We start from the raw sequence: 21,594 nt of genomic DNA, 5'->3' as shown, positions 1-21,594 counted from the left end.
GATTTATGTAATATTTCTTTCATATCCCTTTTTACGAAAATTCTACTTGATCTCTGGATAGTCAGAAACCATATTTAACTCGTTGATGTTTTTTATTCACCGTGAATAATTCTTTCGACGCTTATTACAGATTATATAACTACAATCAACTATTGCAATTATACGTGGCAAGTGTAAGCACATGCATTGTATAAAATCGTTGTAATTATCTCTTCTGATACAAATCTAACACGGTTGTCACGTACATATTGTCAAACACATAAGTATTTAAAGGCAAAATACTTAAAAGTGAACGTATAAAAGGTAACGCTAACAATCCTACAATTAGTTTAGTCGGTTCCTTACTTCGCGAGGAGATTCGACATAAGTTTTGAAACATGAAGAATTCAGCGTTTCTTGTTTCGTTTATCCTCTATTGCGTAAGAATAAATATATCCTATTTTCAAACAGTATAAACAATACGATGTCTGTCGTTTCAAAATATTCAAAGTTATCTACTTTCAGGGTCTTTTCAGTCAAAATGTAATTGTGTCACACGCGAAACATCCACCTTTTCCTCCCGAAATAATACATGATTGTATGGATCGTGAAAATATAACAACTAGTGAGTTAATTATCATAAGTGAAACAATTATTACATTTATAATAAAATCATTAAAAAAATTACAGAAGAATTGATGATACTTGATAGTTCACCGGTTGAGACAATCAAATTACTAGACAGCAATAGAGAAGACTTCAGAAATATCGGATGTTTCTTAGCTTGCGCCTTCCAACAACATGGCGACGTAAAAATAATTTTATATATAAATATAACCAAGAAATTAACACGTTTTCTGATTCATTTATACTTCAGATGTCAGGATCTACTATGAATGTACAAACAATGATAGATCGTATGCACGGAATGCATCACGGTCATATAGACGCCAATCCGTTTTTCGCTAATGCCTTGCAAACATGTGCAGATTCGCGTAAGTATATTTATTCTGTAATAATAATTCATATTTTATCATAGTGAAAATCTTAAAAATAATTTGTATCTCTTTGTTTTAGTTGAAGGAACAGACGACGAATGCGAAGCGGCTCTTACCTTCCACATATGCTTGATGGAAGCTTTCCATAATAGATCCTAAATTAATTTATATTTTATCTATTTCGACGTATCTGCTGCGATAATGGCAACTTGTTAAAAATTATTTGAATTAGTAAACTATCAAATTAGCGAGCAATTGAAAAGGATAGTTGATAATTTATGCAACCTTTTTCCCTAAGAGTCCCAGTTCAAATATATCTAATAATGCGTGTGATAAAATTAATCAATTCGAAACGTAGATACGATTGCCATGCGTCCTAATACAATTGGATTATGTTTCTAGATTCGTCACATAGTCACGACTATCGTTTCGCAGTGCAGTATCGACATGTTCGCTAAAAAATTACAAATATCCTCCACCTTGGTTTCCAGATCTCAGGATTTACTGAGGTATTATACAAAAAATCTTCATATTCATCATTCATTAATGAATAAGAACAATTCATTCCTATTCGTGAATAATTTTTAACGCATAATTATTTAATTAATAATTATTTAACGCATTAACGAATACAGTTTAGGATGGCGAAAGCTTCTAGTGCCCGTTTCGTTGTTTGGAGTAATTGCACTTTTATTCTGCTTGTGCTACATATTTTGGGATACGATGGATTATAAGATAATGGAGAACAACGTTTTCATTCAAGATCTAAATAGCGCTATAAAGGAAAATTCAACACTGTCCCAACACAGTTTGAATGACTCTATGCAACACAAAACTGGTAAGACCTATTGTCAAACTGGTCCATCATGTAATACAATAACCTGTTCGTCTATCCCGCAAGATTCTGGAACAGTGGTGTCAGAGTTCATCGAGAACAATTTCAAGGTATTTAATAAAAACAACAACGAAAGCAATATTTCTGTCTCGTTAGCCCAAATGAACTAGTTTATCGTATATTATATATTTCGTGTAGGCTATCTGCAAGGATACAACATCCGTGAAATTGTCACTTATCAAATGCAAATTCCCCGAGAACATGCTTCGGAAGAATTGGCTGTGCACCAACTTGTCGATCGAAGAGTTGACGTTCGAGCGTTGCTTCCTCAGCAAAATAGAGGATAACGCGTTTTCGTCGTCCATTTATGAACAGACGAAGAAGATCTCTATGATCAACAACGAACTCGTCTCTTTGCGCAAGGCGATGTTCCGTCACTTTAAAATGTTAGAGGTGTTGAGTATTAACGAAAATATCGTCAAGTCGGCTGAATTTAATTTGCTCGAAGAGGTGGCGGGTTCTTTGACCACGCTGGACCTGCGCCAAGCCATCGACGATCGAAAGGTGCTTCGAAACATAACGGGCGGAAACGCGTTGTCAAAGCTTGAATTATTGTCTTTATGGGGGAACTCCATATCCGTGATCGATGCTGAATTGTTCGTCGGTGTGCCAATGGTGAAATCGCTTTATCTGCACGCCTCGAACATTGAGACAATGTCGCAAGATACTTTGCAACCGATGGCTTCATCCATATTGCAAATAACGCTGTACAGCAACAATATTGTCTCGTTACCACAGGGACTGCTAGACCACGTGGTTGATTCGAATAAATGCTTTGGTATGTTTATGTACGACAATCCTTGGCACTGCGATTGTAGTTTAAAATGGTTACAGGATTTCATGCAAAATCAGTATATCTGTATGGACCAGTCGAATGTAGTAAATTCGGATAGAAAAATTCCAATTTGTAAGACGCCTCAGGAAAAAGCCGGGAAGCCATTTACGACAGTGGATTTCTGTTCTCAGTCAACCATCAATTCCACCATATCCACCACGACACTTAAATCTACTAAACACGATTGGATCCAAACTACTACTATTACTCCGACTAAAGGTATAACCAATCAAACCACCCAGACACCAGATACAACCAATAGGATGGTCCACGTAAATTGCAGTCTCACCTATACATATATACAAACTGCTAATACACGCAAACTTTTATCCACCGATGTTCTTCAGTTTCCTCCGCGATTTCCCCATTTCTATGTCTCGAAGGTCTCAGACCGCAGCATACTCGTGAATCTGCCCGACCTGAACAAAGAAATCACGCTGCTCTGGTTCGACAACAATAACGTCGACAGCTCGCTCGGCTGTGCAAAAAATGTGAAGTACTCTTATCTGCTGCAGAATATCGATTCGCAAGCAACGTATACTATCTGTTTGCTTGACGATAACGGAGACAACGTATCACCGTTGAACTGTTTGGCTGTAACTACTAGGCCCACTTACGAGTACAGGACCTGGTTGACGAACGCAGACAAGAGCTTGGTCTTCCCTCTATTGATATCGTCGTTAATTCTACTGTTCTTCGTCGGTGCTTTCCTCTCGTTCCTGCTGATAAGGCGATACCCAACATTGCTTCGCGGTAACAAACGGATCATGTTGGTGAAACGCAGGAACGTGGACGCCATTGTGCTTCCGAAGGGCGTCGATATGGATGAGGAGAAACAGAGAAAATCAATCTCTGTTTCTTACGTTAGCAAGCTTTACGAGGATGGCTACGTTACGCCTTTGCCTCCGGAGAGAATGCTGCTTCCTCGAAGATCGAGAATATCTAGAACAAGCTCTCAAAGCGACAGAAATAGTTACGTGTCAGAGGTTGAGACAATAGAGTCGCAACTAGCTTTTTGGAAATTGAAGAGCGAGCTGGAGAAACAGAAATCAATTGCTCCTCCATTACCACCACATCCTTCCAACTTAATTCCTTCCGTCTCTTGGGGAATAGATACAAAGGACGACCGTGATTATGAAGTTTTTAACTTAAATTCCGTAATACCTGATGCCCACTAGATCATTAGCCATTTTACAACAATTGAGTAATGATTTCAAAGTCGTTTACTGACACATACTACATATTTTGCAATGTGAAGTTACACAGTTGAATTTCTTCTCATTGGATCGAATTCTGTAAAATTTGGCTGCCGGCCGAGAGGTACGCGTGTCAATGTCAATTTCAGTGATCATGTATAAACAAGAAGATTGAACCACTAAAAGATGTCGATAATTGGAAATATATATATATATAAATATATATATATATATCATAAATAAAATTTTAGTTTAATTTACGAAACGTGTTTCGTTCTATTATCGTTCCTTGTATCATTGCAAAAATGTTTGTTCTAACGTCGATTATTATCATTGGCCAGTCTCTGTCGTTTATTTTTGATGATTAGGTCAGTAGTTCGGCGTAGCACGTCGAAGCTCTACCTGATTGGCTAAGGAGGTCAGTCAGCTTCGTGTCTGCTTCTTAGAAGCGGCTGCCAGCTCGAGCTTTTTTACTGCCACGAGTGGCTGGCAATCCACTGCAATTCTCTAAAAGGACGCAATGCCAATATCAAACCACTGTACTGTTGGAGCACGCTGCAATCAGTATAACTGTTTGCGTGTTCGCCCACCGAGTGCCGTGGAAATGACCGGCTATACGCAATGACACGTCACTAGCTTTCTACGTGCACTGCCAATAGCAGTTCCGGATTTGCGTGAGCTTGACATTGTCAAATGATGTAACACCATACCTAACACGTCCCATTTCTCCCTTTGTGATAAATCGACTTCTTTGCACCCCGATGAACCACGATCGAATACATTTTCTATTGTCTTTACGCTAGTTTATCTCTACTCCGAGTGAATCTCATTCTTTCGACATTTTTTTCTTTTTTTTTTGACATTAGAATTAATGTATGAAATACAAATATTTGATGAATTATTGTGATATTTATATTCAATTAATTTGATATATATTGATTCTATTATATATGTTAATAAATTTGTATATTTATTTTATTTTTATATCTTATATATCCTTGATAGAAAATTGTCATTACTGTACTGCGAATGTTTGCCTATTTTATACGATGCAGAAATGATTGGAATGCATGATATTCTACGAAAATATATAAAATACCTAAGGTAAAGTATTATATTCACTATACATACATGATATTTAGAGGATGAAATGAGTTCCTATAATATTTATGTTCCATTTCTTTAAGTGTGTTCATAAAGATATGAATTAACATTAACAGCCATAACCTACTGATCATAATATAGGAGGATTATTTTTTCTCCTTTTCGCAATTTTTCAATTACACTTTTTCAATCTCTTAATTATGAAAAAAATTATTTGATTAGCTTCTACATTATATCCTCTAGCTGGAAAAGACAACGACAAAGATATTGGATAATATGAATCTTGATTTAAAATACAAAAATCATATAAATGTAAATTTCAATGATTCCACAAATCAAATGTGGAAAGATAAATTAGGAAGATTAATATTGGCAAAGTGTATGTGTTATTAATAACATGTAAACAAGATGAAACAATAAGGAAAGAACAATCGATTTAAACGCCGATGTAGTTTGTCATTCACTGGTTGCGCCACCAGACTATACGTTTCGCAAAGTACAAACCATGAAAGGGTCCCGATTAAGAATCTTTTTATAGTGTCTTTAGGTCGTCAAATGATTGGTGATTGTCTATCGACGCTAATAAGAATGCGAGATTGCGTCTGTGTAGCTCTACTAATTAGTTTACTAAGGCTCAGTGTGACATTTTCATCGGTACAGTAAGTTGTTCAGAAGCGATTGCTCAGACGGGAACTGTTAATCATTTGCCTCTGTTATAACTGTGATTAGTTCGGACGAGCATAATCGTTAATATATCGAATCACCGACATAATGGTAATTATCAAAGGGATCGTTGAACGCGAGCTATCCAACTATTAAATTTAATAACAGATTAAAAAACATTTCATTACGTGATATAGTGATATGTAATTATGAAGATCGATCATTTTTTTGATATAGTGCGACAAAGTTTGGGTGATCTCTTATTTAGTTGAAAATACTAATTTCCAGTATATATTATAATTAGTAAATGAGGTTTTAATAAATGTGGATCGATTTTTCACTTTTCTAGGATGACATTCAACTTAGCAAGGATCAAATTTCACGTGAGTGTCGATTTCATAGCATAGCATAGTCAATTCTTTAATTGCATCCAACTTTTTCAAATCTTACGATATAAAGTTACTTTCCTGTTTTCTAAAATTTTCAACCTCGCAGAATTGAAAATGGGATTCGATGCATTCGATCCTGACAAAAAGGGAATCATCAGCACCGACTCGGTCGGTACCATTCTTGGAATGATGGGTATGAGAATACCAACTGATCAATTGCATTTGACCATTTCTGAATACGACCCTTTTGGTAAATTAACAAACTACAATGTTTGGATTCTTCGAAATTAAACAATCAACGTAAAACATATTGATCGCCTTCGTTTCGTAGGATCTGGAGAAATTGGTTTCCAAGAATTTTGTAGCCTGGCCTCCCAATTCATGGAGGAGGACACTGATATGGAGGCAATGCAGCAGGAGTTACGGGAAGCTTTCCGCTTGTACGATCGAGAGGGAAACGGTTATATTACCACCGATGTGTTTAGGGACATTCTTCATGAACTAGACGACGCACTATCTCCCGAGGAGCTGGACATGATCATCGATGAGGTGGACGCTGATGGTTCAGGAACGGTCGACTTTGAAGGTACGTGTAATGTACTAGAAATCCGTTTATTTAAACTCTTATCTGAAAATTTATACGAACTCAATGAGTTCAACGAGTTCAAAACGAATGGAGCTTCAAAGATATATACGACATTAAACCAGACAAACTTAAGATGTAAGACGATATTAGAAATACAATAAGCTAGATTAAAGAAATCATTGTGTTCAACAAAATCTAACTCACACGAATCAAACATAATCGTTAAAGACCACGATGTCGATACGAAGTAAAACATAAAAGAAGAAAAAGGGTTCAGATAAATGGAGTGTTACCATAAATGAAAATAATATAGCGCGATTGTAAAAGCAATAGAGAGCTAGTTTATAATATACATTTTGCCAAGGCGAAACACATACATAAATTGGAGACATTTCCCAATATTTAAATTTCTTCTACAAAGCACGTATTGAGTACAAGACCTTCAACAAATGTTCCTGTTTAAACCTTTAATTTAACTCTGGTATCAGACAACTCCTAATTTAATCTCATTTTATTACGAATCTCTATTGTGGAGAATGTAAAATATGATAAATTATTACAGTCATCTATAACTCAACAATAATATACGAGGATTAAAATCGCGCTGTATCGCTCTCGCCTGATATATCGTAAAGAAATTTTAGACCAATCCGGTACAGAGATCATGTTACACTAAGAATTTGTAAATCAGTGTCGAACAAAGTTCGTTTCACGTTGCAGAATTCATGGAGGTCATGACAGGCTAAATTATCAGCTTGGCACGAGGCGGTCGTCCCTCGTGTTTGTCACCACGAAAACGCATACAAACGAGGCTACCGTCTGTCCTACACACGTGGAATATGCGATTTATCGAGACACTGTTGGCAAAGTATGATGTAAAAAGTTCGTAGGTGATGTCTATTAGGGAGGAGTAAGGGTAGATGCAGTTGAGAAAGTATTTTTGACGTGTGGGTCGCTTTTGGATTCACAATCGGCTAAAATGTATTTCTATCTATGCTGGGATTAAACGGATGAGTTTTCGCGGGTCTCTCGCGAGGCATGGTATGTATCTGGAAACAGGTTTATATCGACCGATATAAATTGTCGTTTCTACGTAATTATCACCGAGCAAAGTAGTTTCTAGTTTTGCTCATTATATGCCGACTAAGGGAAGATGAGAGATCGCGTGAAGCTTAGTGAAATGGAATTAGGTATTACTTATATTTAGAGATGAGTTTCTAATCTTTATACTTTGCCTACGAAACCTACGATCGTCTGTAACAGTCATAATACTCATAAACAATTGAGTATAATTGTAAAACCGTACATTTAAGATTAACGAAATTTACATAAGATTGTATGTATAATAAAAGTACAAAAAAATAGCAAACACAATTCGTGTAATTTATTTCTTCCTCTGTTATAATGTATATAATTGAATTATAAATTACATAATGCCATTAACACTTGAATTGCACAATTCTCCAATAAAGAAGAAAACTATTAACGATAAATCTTAATCCAATTAAAGATCCATTTATTTATTTGGACGTATACATTTATTTGGATTTAAATGAATATCCTAGGTTGAATATTCAGTCCCTTTTACGAGTTCTTAATATCACACAATACCCAATAATATTACCATTATCGAATTAAGTACCGTTACCTCGAAATCATATTATAAGGAATGCTTAAATCCGCTCGTGTAATAACACGTGTGCCCTCGAGTAAATATAGTTTTAAAATTAGCCCGTGCTAAAGAGCGCGTTAGTCATGATCGTTGAAAGAGCAAGGAATTTTCGCTAGGAACTGAACAATGTGTTGTGAAAGATGAAAACCGGCGCTAATACCCTCGAAATATAATGGCTAGCTCTAGGTGCATATTATGAGTGTATAATTAGCTTCCTAAGAATACGACGGATACGTTTACTACGTCGAATTGTCTCCGAAGATTGTGCAGGATATCATCATGAGCCAACTTCGTCTATTGTCGTGCCGTTTTTTCTCGACACATTGATCATGAATCGCGAGTTATAGAGTCGCGGAAGCTCTAGCGATAAAGGCTAGTGAGCGATAAAGGCTTGAGAGATTCTTGCGAAGCGAAGCTTTTACAGAATATAAAGGATTCTCCCTACGGCGAGTTATTACGCTGGCGGTCGCGATAAATATGGTGAATACCGATCGATGATGTAATTTCACATCGCGTGGATTGAATTATAAATAATTGAAACGTATCGAGGTTACTACAAAATTATGGTAAACAAGAGCATTGCGATGATTTGTTGAACATTGATATCTGTAATTACGCGTATGAGAAATAAAAAATTCTATATACAGTCGCCTCGGAAAATAAGTTAATGATCCCGTTAGAAGTTTAAATATAAGATAGTTAGTTTCCGAGGCAGCTGTATGTGATACCAAATTCACTCTTATTAAATTTCAGTGGAACTTTCATATTTATGTAGTCACGATTGTTGATAATTCTTTATAATGAACGTCAAATACGTAACGAGAGAAAACGAATCTTTTTCAATAAAACGTAGATGTAGATTGAAACCTCACAGGGGTTTAAATATTTGAATAAAAGAATGAATAAACTATCTGAAACATGATTTGGAATATCGTAGTTAAATTTAAAATACTTCAATTCGAGCAATATATAAAAAAGCCACCTATACGTTACTCCCTTTTGAAACAGTGTTAATCTGACAATGGCAATGAAACGATCCAAGATAGAATAGCAAATTGAGTACGTTGCCTCGAATTTCACACAATTGAAGCTCCGCTTCCGTGGAAATGCAGAGTGGGGAGTGTCCTCGATGAATTTGAAAACCGCTAGAGTTCCTACGTAGATATTACCCGGTCAATCACGTGCCAGATCATCCTAATGTCCACATAAAACAGAAGTCCACAGCCAGAATCTGGTGCATACCCGGATAAACCGTCGATGCTGTCGTGTGTTAACAGCAGAGTTTAAAGTCGTGGATTTCATTATCATATCAACATGGTACGTTGTCATAAATAAAGATTCAACGTTTGAACATTATCAATATTCTAAAATTTTTTCTCATAACATTTTTTGAGTATATTTCGAGTTACTTTCTTTATTGTTCTCTTTTAAGATATTATGACAAGTGAGAATAATGAAAACAATACGTGATTTCAGGATGATCTGACCAAGGATCAAATTGCTCGTAAGTATTTCACTTCCATTTATTCGAATGGAAGGTTAAAACAATCGATTATTAATAAAAAAAAGTCCTATATTTTACAGTGCTGAAAAAGGCCTTCGATGCCTTCGACCACGACAAGAAGGGTAGCATTGGTACCGACATGGTGGGTACCATATTGACGATGTTGGGCTACGAGTTGAGCGAGAAGACGCTAAAGGAAATCATTACAGAAGTAGACGAAGATGGTAAAAATATCTATCGCTACCTAAACTTTATCATTCAATAACTTCTCAACTACTAATCCTAAACAGAACTAATTAATATCAAAGACAACTAGCATGCAAAGATAATTGCAAGTTCCTAATATGACAATCCAACAACTTGGCACATTAAATCATTTTTGTGCATCATCACAGTAGTAAATGAAGATGATAAGAAAATTCATCGCTATCTAAATTTTATCATTCAACAATTTCTCAATTAGTAAACTTAAACAAAATCAAATGACATATACCATAGACATTTAACAAAATTTTTATATGATAGTCTAACAACATGTCACACCAAACTCCATCTATTACAGGATCCGGACAATTGGAATTCGAAGAGTTCTGCACCCTTGCTGCCAGATTCTTAGTGGAGGAAGATTCGGAGGCGATGCAACAGGAGTTACGCGAGGCATTTCGCTTATATGACAAAGAAGGCAATGGCTACATAACAACCGCAGTGTTTCGTGACATTCTTCACGAGCTGGACGACAAATTGACACCACAGGAGTTGGACATGATGATCGAGGAGATCGACGCCGATGGTTCAGGAACGCTTGACTTCGATGGTAGGCGTTATCATAGAATTTATTAGAATTAGAATTTTCATAGCGTGTCAATCAATCTAATTACCAACGCAAACCTAGCTGTACCACGTCAGGAACAGTTAACGCAGGAAATTGTGTTGCACATTGAAAATTATAGGGAACGCTTCGACGTCGTTTGCTAAGAATCCATCAGTCTGGTCAATTAATTAAAGCTTGTCGTCTACCAAGTTCAAGCGTTTTCACTTCAGGCGAAAAAACGAAACGCGTTTATACACCAAACTTCTCTATTTACCGAGCAATCAGTTCTCTCATATGTTACACAGTTTGAGCAGTTATATTCCTGCTAGGTTATGTCACAGATTTCCGTGCATTTCGACACGATTGCAAGCCGGCACGTGATCTCATAAACTCTAATTTCTCGTTTTAGAGTTTATGGAAGTTATGACCGGTGGTGACGAGTAGATTATATGGTGGATAATTAGGATGGACAGCGTGTACGATTAAACGCGACAACGATTGGCACAAATGCTGTTTCCCATCTGGATACCAAGGGCAAAGGGAAGGATTGGTCGACGTGTACAACGTGGTTTAAGATTGGAAACATTTCTGGTTACACTTTTCAATCAACTGCACTTCCAACGTCGATATACGGCGAATAGCATTGCTAAAACCTCGTCGTAAGAAGAAGAGAATGAAAGAGAATGAAGTTAATAAAAATTCCAAAATAAAAAGAGACTTCTTAATTACAAGTGAAATACAGAATATACAGTTGTTAAACGTAATATTTTTTCGTAACCCTTAAATGATATGGCTAGCAACGAAAGCTAGTAAGTGCACCGTAGTTGCAGTTTTGTTGGTCGTATCGATTCAACGCCTGAATAATTGCAACCGGGTTTGTAGTCGGGGTATGTCGTTGGGAAGTTTTAACGGGGCTGCAGTGCGAGAAAGAGTACCAAGGAACCTGTAATTACCACTCGAGAAAAATTAAAAATTATGAAACAGCTTCATTAGCTTGCCGAATTTTTTTACTTACTGCTAATATATACTTTATTTGAGAGAAATGATTTGTTGTCGAAGATTAAATCATTAAAAATTTACATACTTGTATTAAAACAATGTATTAAAACAATAAAATTACCTTTTTGTACAAAGAATCGAGTCCTTATTACACATTCAATCCCACGTGGTTTTTGCGATTACATCCGGAATGATTTAAGTTTTTCATAAATATCGCAAAGAATTATTTACGCCCAGAAACGTGGTTGGTAATTATAAATTCGACGGTAAGCGACAATTAGTGAAGTAGAACCTGAACGTTAGCGGATATTAATGAACGTCAACATTCTTGGCAGCCATTCATTTAAATCGCGTCTACAAGTGCAAATTGAATTTTCCACTCACTCTTACGAAAAGCGCAAGTATATGCTAATCTGATAAATTCCCTCTCATGTTCGCGTCTGTCCATATTTTCTTATCCCAGTTTATTTATTTACTCGCCACCGTCTGGTTACGATAATATTAATCGTTGCATCCATTTTCAAGTACAGAAAACACGGAAGCCTGTGAGATTCTTTATTTGGCGATCTATATCGGTTATCGTATTACAGAAGTAATTCTAATAGCCGTTCTGAAGGGAGGTGACAATTTTAAAGAAGTATATTCAGTGTGAAATTGTGTCATCGAGAGAAGCGTAGACGTTTCCTAAATTATTCGAAATCCTCACCTTGCACAATTTGAAGTTGGAAAAATTTATCACGGAGTTAATGTACTGTGTATCCGATACACTAGCCAAATTTCTAAATGTCACGAACCTGCTACATGAATTCGCACATGATTGAATTCGCGAAATCGCCTTCGAGCTCTGTAGGGAGTTCTATGAATGCTTTATCTATACAGTAAACCTCCTATGATAGAGAATTCAGAACGACGTAGTATAGTTTTCAATACACTCATCGTTTCGATCTTGGACACAAAGAACCTATTATTTTCCTATATGGTAGGACACTACAGCATCTCTTAAATTTCTGTGTCTAAACTTTACATTACACAGTTAAAATTTGTCTCTATTGAAGTCTGGTTTATATCTTCAGACGATAAATATATTAGGTTGTCCCAAAAGTTTTTTTCCAGGAACAAAATGGATCATACATAATTCAATAAAATTATATAAAACAAAATATGTTATGCATCTACTATTTCCTCATAAAACGAAAGAAACTTTTGGAACAACTTAATACTTCGCCGACTATGAATATTTTTACTGTTTTTACATTCTAATTATTTTAATATAAATCTGCTATTTCATTTACATCATATGCATTTCAGAATAAACTAGGTTAAGTGAAATTTGTTAAAGTTTTACAATAAATATAACGAGTAGATGTCCTAATATTTATGACTGCTAGACTATGTAACACACAAAATATGTTCATGAAAGGTGTCTACAGGTGCCCAAACACTTTCGTCAGCCACTGTAGGTAACAGAAAGAGTTAATTATAATCTCTGTGTTTCGAAGAGAGAACATTGCTATAATAATATAATCACTATGTTGTAGTTGATTCTCGGTTGAAGTCAAATCTACCGGAGTTAGGCTCGACGTTTGAGACTTTATGGAATTTCCTGTCGGAGATTGAAAGGGGCAATCGCGAGCAGCTGTTGGTGAACGGGAATTGGACCGACAGAAGTCATACCAAATCGGGCATCTGAAATGTCTAGAGATGTCATTATCTCGGCAACTCCCACGTTGCGAGGTAATAAGTTTCGAGTGAAAATCGTTAGTCTACTCTCAATAATACTTCCCCCTATATTCAGTAAACATAAACCATGTTATGGTGCTGTCACGGGACGAAATTGCTATGACCGAACCATACAACGAATTTCGAAATCGTGCGTATCCTGAGATTGTAGTTCGTCATAAATTATGACACTTTACATTTATCATGAAACGTATCCGCTTTTCCAATAGCCCTCCGGGTTTGAAAATTAGCAAAGTATCGGCCCCCTCGCGTATGACATAAACATCAATGTGGAACGATTAAATTGAGTTCCAATTGAAATTAAAGGTTATAGGAGAAAAGCACGATAAGTGCACTTTCGGCGATATTTTCATTTTGATGTCATTTTATGATTTAACAAAAGGATTTGTACATGACATAATTGGGAATAAGAATGACGTGTTAAATATAAATTTAGAAATTGAAGATAGTTGATAGGATAACGAAGATTTATGGAAGTCAAAAATATAATTATTAAGATATGTAATATTTTGAACAATTTGAAGTGGGTGAGAAGACAAATATTTAGTTCAAAAACCGAAAAGAAAAAGACAATTTTGGTATCATAGGATTGATTAATGAACGTAGCGAATTTTAAAATTTCTGTGTAAAAAATAGAACATGTGACGTATTATATTTCCCCGTAGTTTTCTTATTTATTTTAGTCTTATTTATTTTACATATAAATAGCATTATTTTAAAAATAATTGCAGTGAGCCAATACGAATTCCCAATTTCTCGAGTAAGAACAGGGCAACCAACGAAAAAAGAAAAATATTCGTAATTAATAGACAGTAATACTACTTTTATTATATATACACACACGCGCGTGCACATATAATTTTTAACGATACAATAAATTATCGATGAAAAATCAGTGGCGTAAATTGAAGTATATCAAGATTAGATGAAATAGGAGCAGCTTCAGGTTTTCCGTTGGAAAATTGCCACTTGCCACTTGCCACTTGCCACGCTATGGCTGAAAGTGACATTAACTCTTTATTTTAGATCTGTGTCTGCTACTAAACCCGCCTTATTCGATAATTTCAAAAACGGATATGCGATTTGTGATATTTTTAATGGAAGAAATGTACCTTTCACTGGCCAAGCTCGACCAGGTGTTGGTGGCACGCTTGTACTAGCTAAAATCTATATTCTGGAAGTATATTTCGCGAAGAACGAATGACACTAATTAGGGGAGCGTGGAATTCATTAATATCCCGTCTACGATCAAGATAAGTCCAGCTCGAATAGTATTAAAAATAAGTCTAGGAATGTGGAAAGCAACGAAGATTAACTTAAATAATTTAAAAAAAGATAGTTCAACGACCTTGTGTCACTGGATAATTGCAATTATAGATTTGCCTGCGGAATGAATATCATTATCGTCAAATATATCACATTATAAAGACTAAAATTCAGCCATATTTCAATTATATATTACATATACGAGGTGAGAAAGTTATAACGTACTAAGCCATTTTTGTTGGTGTTTAATTTGGCCCAAAACGAACCAAATGGATTGCTGCAGGTAGCACCAAGACTTAGTCGTTATCGAGAGGTGGAATTGGAAGAAATATCGGAAAACTGAAGAGTTTGAAAAAGGAAAAATAATGCAATTATATTACTGTCATAAACTGGAGTAAAATTACGAGGCTCAATGATGAACGTTAATCTGTGTGTTAAATCAATGTACGGATTTTTAATGACGTTTTCAGTTTATTCTTGTAATAAAAATCACAAGATTACGAGACAAATTGGTCGAGACACCATTTACATCATGGTAAAAACTTGTCTAACAGCTACAACAATTCTTCGTTAGGAAGGAAGATTCTTCATGTTGATTTATATTAGATTATCCTAGTCAGCATCAAGAAGATGTAGTCACGTTCTTATATGAAGACACAAATCAACATAAAAATAGGTTCTAAAAGGAAAAGCAAGTGTCTTGGTTACACGATCAAATTTAAATTCTTAAATTTTCCAATGTGCAAATATTCTTATTTTCCCCATGCTTATATTATATACAAATATCAACAAATCAAATAATGGTTTGCGCGATTAAATTTAACCGCAATAAAATATGATATGTGTGCATGAAAGCGCACGAATGTGATGCGCTTGTCAAATTTTTATTAGCCGCTGATCGAAGATTTTACTTTGTGAAAGTTTACGCGATTACCGCACATGGTACCCTGCTGCGACTTTTACTACTATAGTTTACCGATTGACCTGCTCAACAACTAGATTAATTCCTTCGGCATATCGGCGAACACAATAAACCGGAATTATAACAAACCTCATGAAAAACTTTATGAGAGAATAGCATTGCATTTATGAGAAGAACGCTACGCGGTGTGGAATAATACTGGTAAAAAATTTTAATTAGCATCGCAAGAAATCTAGATATACCTCGGTCCTTATCGAGATCATGATTGATCTATCTGATAAACAAGATTCACAACCGGTTCCAGTTCGTCTGATACAAATAAATGTTCTTTCACTTGAGATCCTCCTTACGATAATTCATCTACCGATCAGGCAATCCACGGAGCAATAATTACATGTTTCGTATGAAATATCCAGGAGCGTAGGTTAATGAAATTCATAGCTTCCGTCCAAAGTGGGTAATATCAGTACTAAGATTTTCATTTGAAGTGAATTGATCCGCCAATTACACTTTATTTGTTAAACCAATTGTATTGGTATGAAAGCTTATCAAAAATAAATGATATTAACTGTAATAAAATGTGTTTGTGATACAAAATAAATAATGAGAGTATTGAGCAATAAAATAAGGTTGTAGCAGCGAAGTTATACGTAATACGTTAAGTTATTCTTATTAACATTTATCTATTACTTCTGTCCTTAATAGATCATTAAATCATTTGAACAAATATAAATATTACGGGACATTCTGAAATTAAAGTAAATGAAACGTGAAGGAACTTTCGCTAGTGATTATGTATCAAATCAATCGTTTAGCTCCTTAAAGTTCAAATTGCTAGATTTACAGTTTCGTTTTGAAATAAAAATTAAGAATTACTTCCGTAAAACGCTTTCTATAAAGACCATAAATCGATTAATTCGTTCTGCATAGGTCTACAAAGTTATAAGAGGTCCTAGGTGTCATAAAACCTGTAGCGCAATGATTCGTGACTTATAGAACCTCAGACGCCATGATTCGTGACGTGACCCACAGGACCCGGACGCCGTAAACCTTGGATGGTATTTAGAACTTTCAGTGTAACGGCCTTAGAGGTCATAAAACACGATGGCGAAAATCTACAATTTAGAGATCATGACGTCCAAGATTCTATAGGCATGTAATTATTGCGCTTCAAACCCTTATACAAATTATAATATTTGGAGATCTAAGAGTAAGTACATCAAAAGTGTACATATCGTTTGTAGAATCAGGGTATCTTACAATCTCATGATGATTCAGAATTTATTGTGTGATCCCAAGTTATTCAAGATCTGATCTCAAATTTCTAGTTTAATTTAATTAAATTTTTAAATTTTTAATTTGTCAATTTCAATTTTATTGAATTGCTACCTCGCAATTTTCTAGTTGGTTTTTAAATGGTTCATTAGAAAATTAACAGCTTGAACATTTTTCTATTTAAAATTATAATATCTTTTTTCCTTGAACTAAATCCATATCTTTTATTAGAGTTTATATGAGATTCCTATATACATAATTGTATTTGCCTGCAAGGTTGCTTTCCTACAATTATCTGAGCGTTTCTAAAATGCTTATTAATTTCGGTATATTTATGCTTGACTGTTGGCCGAAGCTCACTCTGTGAAAGAGAAAGTAGGTGAAGGCTAGAACGAACGATTTGCTACAATTATTCGTAATCTTCGAGGTGTTACACTATGCTAACGAAGCAAATCCTCCGATGAGAAAGTGTTACCGCCTAGTAGGCGTTTGATTAACCGTCTGGTTGGGAATACCAATATTGGCAGTGCCAATTAGGTACTCCAATTTGGCAATTCTATTACCTCATCATTACGAATAACCGCAGGATATCAAGAAATTGTTTGAGGAAATTAGGTCCATATCTAGGTGCATGCAGTGATAAAAAATTATCTTTTTCTCTCAAGTTACGTACATATGTATAATTGAAGATCATAGAAGAAAAAATTAAGCATGCTCTTCACGTTTTACACAGAAGGAATTTTAAAATTCAATATGTCATCAATCAATTTAACATTACTAATTTCTCTCTTTGATATATAGCTCTGTAATTAGTATATTTCATCTATATTCCTCTGTAATTATTATAATTTCTCTAGTTGATATATTTATTTATTAAACATAAGTATATCTTTGTCACTTTCTTGAACATTTAAAAAATATTGATTGTCATAATATTATGCCATTAGTTCGTTATGAAACTCTGTAGGAACTTATTTTTACGAGTCTTTTTCCCAACTATGTAAGTATATTGAAATACTCCCTTTTAGCGGTCGAATAGCACTGAAATTAGAAAAATAATGAAAATTACGTTTTTCTCGCGTGATCTTTAATTTTAAAATGTCACTCTTTTTTGTTTCACGAACCATTTGAGTTGAATTTTAACATTTTTGGTACAGAATTCCGTATTCATATCAAGCATTCCGTGTTCCCACGTTTATCGTGGTTCAAAAAGCTTAATCAGAATGGCTCCAAGGTTAAACTTATTATAAACTTTCATATGAGTTACAAGCCAAAAGATGCTTGATCATCACGATCCATATTATCCAGTTTTATATCTACGTATCATATTTTAATTTCTTATCTTCCCGCTTTTTCACCATGGAATTATTATGAAAATATCTCTTAGCCAACATATACTTTACAGGAAAGAAGAAATAAGAAATAAACTACAAGACGTAGCACAGCGTGGTACACGATAACACGTGAATCAGTCAGATCAGTTATAGGAATGCGATCGACTTGAAAGGAAAACAGACGATTAAGTAACGGTCTCGTGACATCATATACAACAAATTTGCATAGAGTTGCATCTAGCGGCAGGTAGTTATAGAATTACACAATATATATCGGTAATAGAGGTATCTGCTATAAACTTGGCTGCATTCCAGCGTCGTGATGGCCTTGATCGCGTTTCGTTGCGGAGTTCAATTTGTTTTAAGCATAGAAGGATCTCGTTGCAACAATCGAGACTCCGGTAGACAGCGTAGCAATCTTCGATCAGGGATACGTTAATTACATCTTATCGAGCTGGCGTTATTTTTCTTTCTCTTTGTAACTAGTGCCTCTCATAGTACGATGGTATTATCTGATGCTGAACGTTGAATTAATAGCTGGTAAGCGGCTATCATTAGGAACTTTAGCATACGATAGATTATTATATTAAAAGGAGGGGAAGGCAGATAGGTTAGCCGTGTGCCGATCTATTCAACCGGAGGAAAAAACGTAAGGTCACTTATTTAATAGCTATAATTTTAGGATTATTAGACGCGTTTAAACGGCGTTGATACACGATCACGCAAGAAACGTTTCGTGGTTAGCTTAAATAATCGTCCATTCTATTTTAATAAAGTGACTTAATTCAGCGGCGGCGAACATTCGTTTATTTTTTACTCTCATTTTTATGCACCGTAACAATTTCCAAACAGGATCTTGGTCGAGTCGAACGAAATCTTTATATCGAAAACCGTTAAATAGTCTGTGTTAGCCACTTGTCATAATTTCTTTGTTCGAACGCGATATTAATTAACTAGATCGTTATTGGTACACTGAGAGCGTGTCCTTCGGCTCTCGATCTATCGAGAATAATTCAGATCCCCTTTTCGGTTTTAAAGGTAAAGTGAAAGATTGAATTCAATTAGAACCGTTCCGGTCAGGTTTCCACGTCTCTTTGGCGGTACAATTAAATTGTTTAACGATATCAACAATCGACATGTTTAATTTCATCAACAGGCTGTGACAGAAACGCCCGAAGTTCATTTCGAGTTTCTTTGATTACAGTGATTTATTTGGACGTAGAATATTGATCACAGTTACTTGAACGATATTTTACACCTTACTTCTCTTCTATAAAATCTAAGGAAGGTTTCTTTGAAATTCTTTATTGGAACGATGAACACTTTTCCTTATCGTATTATTAGTTAGAAATTGTACATCCATGTCTAATTTCGATTATTTAAGTAATGTACATCGACTTTTGAAATCGTTAGAATAATTATAAGTAGTAGTACTATACAAGTTTTCGATATACAGGGTGGTTGGTAACTGGTGGTACAAGCGGAAAGGGGGCGATTCTACGCGGAAAAAAGAAGTCGAACACCAGTTATCAACCACCCTGTATATTTAAATGTAAAATACTTATACTTCTTTTATCTATCAAATGACATAAAAGTCAGAAAATCAACAAAAATAGGCCCATCATACTTCTCCTGTGTGATCTCCATATATCAATGAGGATGATGTTACCCGGTGTTTCGAATCTCAACGTTCTCGTCTATAAAGAATAATACAAGTAAGTACGATATAAGCTACGACAGGGTATAACACATTATACGTTAAACGATCGACATACAGTCGTTCGAAAAAATGATCAATACATTCCATGAACTTCGCCTTGACCACTGATCACTTTTTTCCTCGATGGAAACGTAAAACGGAACATTTAAATTAATCACATTCGCGATTGATTGCTATCAATTGAGAAGTACGACAATCCCACAGAAATTAACCGGAATCAAATTGGTTTCCTTAAACCTACACACATACGATTATTTTTGTACAATTACGAAAAATAAAAGTTGGAACTTTTTACCTTTTAACTTTTAACACCTCCGACAGGATAAGATCTAAATGGCTCGTGATTACCATGTCTTTTTATTTGTTCTTTTCCTCCTCTTAAGATCGTTGCATGACGCGAGAATTAGCGTGCAACGACAAACATTCGCCGTTCACGAAAGTAAAAGTTATCGCCAGCAGGATCGTATTATACATAAACAAGCGAACCATAAATAATTCCATGCTGGCCTCTAATCGATCTGAAATCGTGGTTCGCGGTTCACCGAGACGGTTAAATCGATAACGTGACGACAAGCTGAAGTCGGGAACCAGGTTAAGCGCGCAACAAGTTATAACCACGAATAAAGGATATATCCGACGTTTTTCCACGTCGATCTTCAGGTTTAACAGCCATGAAATTTCAAAATAAAAATATTCTTTCTAACATAATCAAACTGTCATTCATTCCAACTGACTTTAATTCAATTCCAGTTCAATTATACCTACATCCACTGTACTTATACAGTGTACTACATGCACTGAATGATTTTCTCTCTATTTCTTAACGATCGGGAAATGAAAAAAGAGATAACAAAATTTACAGATAGCGAAAGCTATTTATACTTGTCTCTAGCTGGAACTCAAAGTTGTTTTTCTACGTAGTTCATTTGCTTTTTTAAGTAATAACTGATGTATTTTCTCTTAGTAAGGAGTCCCGTGGACTATGAGAATCGTTGATGGACTTGGCTGTAATTGATTAATCACGAAACTCGACGAAATTCTGTAATCGGTATCGATGGTTGTTGTAATTACACCAAGATCACGGAACAATTCAACTCCCATTGTAATTATCACCGTAGCGAAATTCTCCGGATGAGTTCTCATACATTACCTGTCAAAAGTGTGATACAACTTTTGCAACTGTATTATAATTCGAGACAATTTGAGGATAAGACGATACAAAATCGCGAGACGCACTTCAATCTGCTCCTCCTTTCATCTGTAAACATTAATGACAATTTAATTTATTAATAACGATTCGTAGATCATTTTGGTCAATAACGAAAATATGTGTGCTCCATTTAAATTATTGAGACACCGAATATGATTTCATTACTATAAAAGAATCAAGTTTTCATTTCGTTTCTTAGCCAATTTTTCAGTACCAAACAGTACCCGTATTAAATTTTCTATCAATTTTGTCATAATTTGAAATTAATGCTCTAAATATAACAACTTCCTTTATTTTCTATATTTATATATACATTTATATATACATCTCGACCTATTTCGATCAATTTTAAACGAAAGAATGTTTCAACGTAATAGAACTGTAAGCTAACTTTCCTAAATTCTTGGTCCTATGAAACATGTAATAACTACAAACTTTTGTTAACGTTCGTGTACACAGAAATATGCGGAATTACGTGATTCGTGGAAACATTTGT

General features: G+C 35.2%; 3 protein-coding genes across 7 annotated transcripts; all 3 read left to right on the top strand.

The window, feature by feature from the left end:
• Positions 1-143: 143 nt before the first annotated feature.
• LOC105680995 lies at positions 144-1,229 on the top strand. Its single transcript, XM_012387830.3, has 5 exons — positions 144-419; positions 505-604; positions 670-788; positions 857-974; positions 1,057-1,229. Exons 1-5 carry the CDS (start codon positions 378-380, stop codon positions 1,134-1,136), a joined length of 459 nt encoding a protein of 152 aa, XP_012243253.1. The 5' UTR covers positions 144-377; the 3' UTR covers positions 1,137-1,229.
• Positions 1,230-1,353: 124 nt separating this feature from the next.
• Positions 1,354-4,163, top strand: LOC100744695 (leucine-rich repeat transmembrane protein FLRT3-like). The gene is made up of 3 exons (XM_003490968.4): positions 1,354-1,486; positions 1,613-1,922; positions 2,011-4,163. Exons 1-3 carry the CDS (start codon positions 1,425-1,427, stop codon positions 3,883-3,885), a joined length of 2,247 nt encoding a protein of 748 aa, XP_003491016.1. The 5' UTR covers positions 1,354-1,424; the 3' UTR covers positions 3,886-4,163.
• Positions 4,164-5,505: 1,342 nt separating this feature from the next.
• LOC100750201 (troponin C, isoallergen Bla g 6.0201) lies at positions 5,506-11,621 on the top strand. Of its 5 annotated transcripts, none has more exons than XM_033321722.1 (5): positions 5,506-5,661; positions 6,020-6,053; positions 6,166-6,309; positions 6,391-6,645; positions 7,366-8,019. In XM_033321722.1, exons 1-5 carry the CDS (start codon positions 5,563-5,565, stop codon positions 7,389-7,391), a joined length of 558 nt encoding a protein of 185 aa, XP_033177613.1. In that variant the 5' UTR covers positions 5,506-5,562; the 3' UTR covers positions 7,392-8,019. The 5 variants fall into 5 exon arrangements, with proteins under 5 accessions (XP_033177613.1, XP_003490979.1, XP_033177612.1 ...); XM_003490931.4 differs by having other exon boundaries at positions 5,520-5,781; XM_033321721.1 differs by lacking the exons at positions 6,166-6,309; positions 6,391-6,645; positions 7,366-8,019 and adding exons at positions 9,902-10,045; positions 10,384-10,635; positions 11,042-11,621 and having other exon boundaries at positions 5,581-5,661.
• The last annotated feature ends 9,973 nt before the right edge of the window (positions 11,622-21,594 follow it).

The sequence above is a fragment of the Bombus impatiens genome, unplaced genomic scaffold (genome assembly GCF_000188095.3).
Source record: "Bombus impatiens unplaced genomic scaffold, BIMP_2.2 scf_0487, whole genome shotgun sequence".
Taxonomy (NCBI): domain Eukaryota; kingdom Metazoa; phylum Arthropoda; class Insecta; order Hymenoptera; family Apidae; genus Bombus; species Bombus impatiens.
The sequence above is the reverse complement of the archived record's forward strand: the minus strand, read 5'-3'. Positions and strand labels throughout refer to the sequence as shown.

Excerpts from the sequence above, each read along its gene's own strand:
- LOC105680995 (XM_012387830.3), top strand. The coding sequence starts at position 378 with ATGAAGAATTCAGCGTTTCTTGTTTCGTTTATCCTCTATTGC. Across the intron at positions 789-856 it reads CCTTCCAACAACATGGCGAC|ATGTCAGGATCTACTATGAA; the intron begins GTAAAAATAATT and ends TTTATACTTCAG. Across the intron at positions 975-1,056 it reads GCAAACATGTGCAGATTCGC|TTGAAGGAACAGACGACGAA; the intron begins GTAAGTATATTT and ends TCTTTGTTTTAG.
- LOC100750201 (XM_033321722.1), top strand. The coding sequence starts at position 5,563 with ATGATTGGTGATTGTCTATCGACGCTAATAAGAATGCGAGATTGCGTC. Across the intron at positions 5,662-6,019 it reads TCAGTGTGACATTTTCATCG|GATGACATTCAACTTAGCAA; the intron begins GTACAGTAAGTT and ends TCACTTTTCTAG. Across the intron at positions 6,054-6,165 it reads TAGCAAGGATCAAATTTCAC|AATTGAAAATGGGATTCGAT; the intron begins GTGAGTGTCGAT and ends TCAACCTCGCAG.
- LOC100744695 (XM_003490968.4), top strand. The coding sequence starts at position 1,425 with ATGTTCGCTAAAAAATTACAAATATCCTCCACCTTGGTTTCCAGATCT. Across the intron at positions 1,487-1,612 it reads AGATCTCAGGATTTACTGAG|TTTAGGATGGCGAAAGCTTC; the intron begins GTATTATACAAA and ends TAACGAATACAG. Across the intron at positions 1,923-2,010 it reads TCATCGAGAACAATTTCAAG|GCTATCTGCAAGGATACAAC; the intron begins GTATTTAATAAA and ends TATTTCGTGTAG.